General features: G+C 52.6%; 1 protein-coding gene across 1 annotated transcript in view; it reads right to left on the reverse strand.

Annotated features, from left to right (window-relative positions):
• Positions 1–131: 131 nt before the first annotated feature.
• The window catches only part of KCNJ5 (potassium inwardly rectifying channel subfamily J member 5), a gene marked incomplete at its 3' end in the record, with an annotated part of 20,884 nt that continues 15,952 nt past the window's right edge, over positions 132–5,063 (reverse strand). The window contains exon 3 of the mRNA XM_057373525.1: positions 132–391. Within this exon, the coding sequence (XP_057229508.1) occupies positions 132–391 (260 nt within the window). The remainder of the gene's footprint in view (positions 392–5,063) is intronic.

The raw sequence follows: 5,063 nt of genomic DNA on the forward strand, positions 1-5,063 counted from the left end.
CTCTTGGTGCCCCTCTCCCGCAGTCCCGTTGGCTCCGCTCAGTCCCGCCGCCTCCYTGCCTTCCTCCTCSTCCTTCTCCTCCTCCTCCTCGTCCTTCCTTCCTTCCGCGCCTCCCTGCCTTCCTCCTCGTCCTTCTCCTCCTCCTCCTCGTCCCCCCTGGCTGTCCCTGTGTCCCGGCCCGGCCCGGGCAGGTGCCCGAGGAGCTGCCCCTCCCGGCGGGACTGCGCCAGCTCCTTGGCGCAGCACACGGGCGTGTGGGTCTCGTAGGTGCTGTGGAAGCTGTTATAGTCCACCTCGTAGAAATCCTTCTCCAGGGTGAGCACGGGGGTGAAGCGGTGACCCCACAGCACCTCGGTGTCCATATAGGAGCTGCGAGCCTGGCAGGTCATCCCTGCGTGGAGAGAGAGGGATGTTAGAGGCAAAGCTCCCTTACGTGCTCACCCAACCACGCCTGGCACTTAAAAGCACTTTCGTGTCGTTTCCGTACCTGATTGCTCTGGGACACACAAAAGTCTTCACTTAACGGGACTCACAAAAGCCGCTATCGTGAGTAAGCTGAGCACCCAAAGGGAAAGAAATGGATTCCTGCGCATCTTCCGCCTCTAAGCCTCCCGAACTTCGTGCTCAARGCTTTGCGGACTGGCACCTCTAAGCAGCTTCTCTCTGCCTCATCCTGCTCTGCTGAGGTGTTGCTTGTGTGGCTGACACCAACAGCTCCCGATGGATCCTGCTGAACACCCACCAGCCCTGCCACTGCTGCCCAGCCCGACCCACACTGCCCTGAGCACCGGGAGCCACTGCCCTGCCCTCCGCTGGGGCTGGTCCCATCCCTGCTCCTCGGCAGCAGTGCCACAATCCCTCCTGCAGCAGTGCCACAGTTCCCTGTACAACAGTGCCACAATTCCCTGCACAGCAGTGCCACAATTCCCTGTACAGCAGTGCCACAATCCCTGTGCCAGAGTGCCACTCTTCCCTGTACAGCAGTGTCACCATCCCCTGAGCAGCAGTGCCACCATTTCCTATACCCCAGTGCCACCATCCCCTGTGCCCAAGTGCCACCACTCCCCTGCAGCAGTGCCACCATTCCCTGTGCCAGAGTGCCACAATTCCCTTCAGGAGTGCCACGATTTCCTGTACAGCAGTGCCACCATTCCCCTGCAGCAGTGCCACCATCCCCTGAGTAGCAGTGCCACCATCCCCTGAGCAGCAGTGCCACCATTCCCTGTGCCAGAGGGCCACCATCCCCTGAGCAGCAGTGCCACCATTCCCTGTGCCAGAGGGCCACCATCCCCTGAGCAGCAGTGCCACCATTCCCCTGCCCCAGTGCCACCATTCCCCTGAGCAGCAGTGCCACCATTCCCTGTGCCCCAGTGCCACCATTCCCCTGCAGCAGTGCCACCATTCCCTGTGCCCCAGTGCCACCATTCCCCTGCAGCAGTGCCACCATTCCTGGTGCACACAGCTGCACACACCCCGATGTATATCCCAAAAGGTGAGAGGTTCCCAACCAAACTGGCTTTAAATTCCCTTGGAGGGCTCAATCCCTTTTATTGATGGATTGTGGATCGAATGAGCAGTGGCCAGCATGGAACTGATGCTTGTGTGCTGCTTCTCAGTCCCAAGGATCAGAGCTTATTTCCTTCAAAAAAGTCTAAAGACAAGCTTTGCAGAGCAGGGATAAGAACACCTGTGAGCGAAACCTCCTGGAATCACCTGGCAATATCAAGGCTGACCTCTCTTCCAAACACTTGGCTGATGTTTGTCCTAATTATGTTTTGATTTTGGAATTAATTTCCAGTGAAAACCTGACCTCACAAAGCTGTACCACTGTTCTCTTGAGGAGGGTGAGGGATTGGTTTGACTGGAATACATTCAAAAWACATTCAAAACCTGCACTTGATCCATCTTCTGCCAACACTTCCCAGTCTAATTTCTGCAGCCCAGAGCACATGGACAGAAATCTAAAGTAATGCATAGGGGGAAAAAATCTCAATGTCAGATGTCAGATGCTTCAGGAAAGAATATATCCCATATTCCACTATGTGAGTTCATAAATTACTGAAATCTCAGAGTAATCAGAAAATCCTTTCCTTTAAAAAAAAAAAAAAACACCTTCATGAAAAGAGGAATATTTTGTTCTCATAATTGCTCCAGACCATTAAAAGACACCCACACAGGCAAGAGCTCTGCAAAGCTGAAAGTCTCTTACTGCTTTCTGTGGTTTAAAGCTACCAGGACAGGAGTATTTTGTTCCTTGAAAGGGGAAAAGAGGGATGGTGACACACACAATGCTGAGACATCTGCAGCTCTGTAGCACAGACTGAAAAAAACAATTTTTCCCGTCAAGAAGATCTGCAGGAGTGTTTGCTTCTGGGCAGGAACAACAAGTACAGCGTTAGTCACAGTGTTCCAGCATGCCTGCTTCCTGGGCTGGAAGGAACTGGGAAGTGCAGAGGCTGCCATGGAAAACACAGCCAGGGAATGAAAAACCTCCCCGAGTGCTGTTGCCTGAGTGAGGAGCTCTGTGCCAGTTCAGGGTCGTTCCAGGAAACTCTCAGCTTTGGGTGCAGAACTGAAGGACAGCGTGAGGCCATTCCTGCCTCGGGGGGCTCCTCAATGGGCAGCAGCAGCATTCCTGGGGTGGAGGGGTCAGCCCTCCTGYCCTGGCCAGCCCCACACTCCCTGGAACACAGGGAGAAATGCTGATTCCCCAGTCCTGGCACAGGATCCCCTGGGGAGGTGTGTCCCTGGTCATACACTGACCCCTGGGCATGGGGGTCTATTCCTGGTGTTTGGGGTGGCAGGGCTGCAGGGCTGATCCCATTTCCTGGTGCTCCCTCATGCCAGGAGGCTGGAAACCACAGCTGGGTAAAATAAACCAGTCCTTTTCCCTTCAGACAAAATCCCAAAGGCCTCCAAGAGCCTCCTGCAGCAGCAGCGAGGAAGGCAGGAGAGGAGACCCCACAGACTCCAGGGTCACTCCTGTGCATGACCCCCCTGATTCTCATCCTGCTTTGTCAAGGCTGTGTCAAGGTCTTGTGCATGAGTCCCCCAGTCCTTGTGCAATGTGGGGCCTGGGGGTCCCTAAGGGAACTCCTGCCTTGTAACCCAGGCCTGAAACAGCTCTGAAAGGAATGAGAGGGATGTGTCTTTGCAAAGAAACTGTGGGGTCTGCTGGGAGATAGAGCCAGGTACTGACAGGTGAGAGGAGCAATAGGAGGAACCATAAATTCCAGAGGAATTCCACCCATTGACACAGACTGAGTATCAGGTACTGACCCAAGGCAGGGCTAAATCCYTGGGCTGAGAGAAAAAGAACAGAGACACAAAGAATAAAAAAAGGGGGGATGCACATTAGATGGGGTCTGTGTTAGGGGTTTGGGGCAGTCTGTACCTCTCAAGTACCTCAGCAGTGGGGAAAGAGAGAGGGAAAGGTGGCCGGGAAATTGGGAGAAAAGAGGCTGCCTCTTCTAACAATTTGAGAGACCTGATGGAAATGCTCCATGGCCTCTCCCTTTATTCGAATGAAGTCACAGGACTCCTCTGTCTCCTTTTCGGACACAAACCTTTGGTGTTTGTGAATTAATTCTCCTAACAGCTCCTTCCCTGCAGGAGCACCTGAGTGAACTTGAGCTCTCAGGACACCTTCCCAGCCCTGCTTTGAGGATTCCATTAGKGCAGGAACAATGGAAAGCTTTCAACAACCAAACCCTGCTGCTGCTGGCTTCCTGCAGGAGCTGCTTCTGTAACCCCGGGGGACACTGAGCCAGCACAATAAGACAACTTGTAATTGCTCCATAATCCCATTCAAATATTCCTTTTTAGCACATGTGCAGTGGTGTTTAATTGCGTGGGGACACACTGCTTGGCAACTCCCACATCACCCAGTAAACAACACCATTGTCTCTGCTTCAAATTCCATTAAGTGCCTGCTTTGCAGGCTGCCCTGTGCTCTCCAGCCTGGTTAATTAATGCATCTGTAATGTCCCTAGCTAATTATTGCCTCTGTGCCTGTGAAAAGATGACAGAAGAGGTGTGGAAACAATAAACCTTATTTTTATTAAGAGCACATGGACTCAGCCGCTTGCTGCTGGAACACAACGTGCGCCCCATGCTCGGGGCTCACCCTACAGAGGGGCACAGCAACCCCCAGACTCAGAGCTCTGTGTATCCCTGGAAAAATCACCTGTTAATTGCAGGATTCTTGTGTATCTGACTCCATGGGATGTCTCGGGTATAGGGAATCATTTGCTCCCATCCACCAAGYAGAATCAGAATTCAGAATAYCCTGAAKGGGAAGGRAGCCACAAAGATCACCRAGCCCAACTCCTGGCTGCAAACAGACCCAGATCTGGGTGCCACAGCAGCTTTGCCATCCCTGCTGTTCCACATCACTTGTGCAGCCCTAAAGCACTGACACCGGGGAGAACAAGGACTCAAGGGAGATTTCCAACTCTCCAAATTGCTTGCAGAATTAACCATGGTACATATGGCCCTAATAGAGGCTGTTAATCCTTTTCTTAAAGAAGATATAACTACACATTTTGTATTTAAATGGTGCAGATATAGAGAAGTGGCATTTGGGGGTTTCATTTAAATAAACTTCATGCCAAAACAAATAGAGAGTCCCAGAATGGTTTGAGTTGGAAGGGCGTTAAAGAATATTAAACATTGACATCTTCCACTGTCCCAGGGTGCTCCAAGCCCCAATGTCCAGCCTGGCCTTGGACACTCCAGGGATCCAGGGGCAGCCACAGCTTCTCTGGGCACCCTGTGCCAGGGCCTGCCCACCCTCACAGGGAAAAATTCCTTCCCAATATCCCATCCATCCCTGCCCTGTGGCAGTGTGACCCCATTCCCTGTGTCCTGTCCCTCCATCCCTTGTCCCCAGTCCCTCTCCAGATCTTCTGGAAACTCTTTAGGCAATGGAAGGGGCTCTGAGCTCTCCCTGGAGCTTTCTTTTCTGAACAATCTGAACAATCTCAGATGTCTCCTCATAGGAGAGCTGCTCCATCCCATCATCTTCATTTTCCTTTGTTCAGTCCAAGTGGATGTACTTGAAG

The sequence above is a fragment of the Malurus melanocephalus genome, unplaced genomic scaffold (genome assembly GCF_030028575.1).
Source record: "Malurus melanocephalus ecotype Western Australia unplaced genomic scaffold, MMel_1.1 scaffold_201, whole genome shotgun sequence".
Classification (NCBI taxonomy): domain Eukaryota; kingdom Metazoa; phylum Chordata; class Aves; order Passeriformes; family Maluridae; genus Malurus; species Malurus melanocephalus.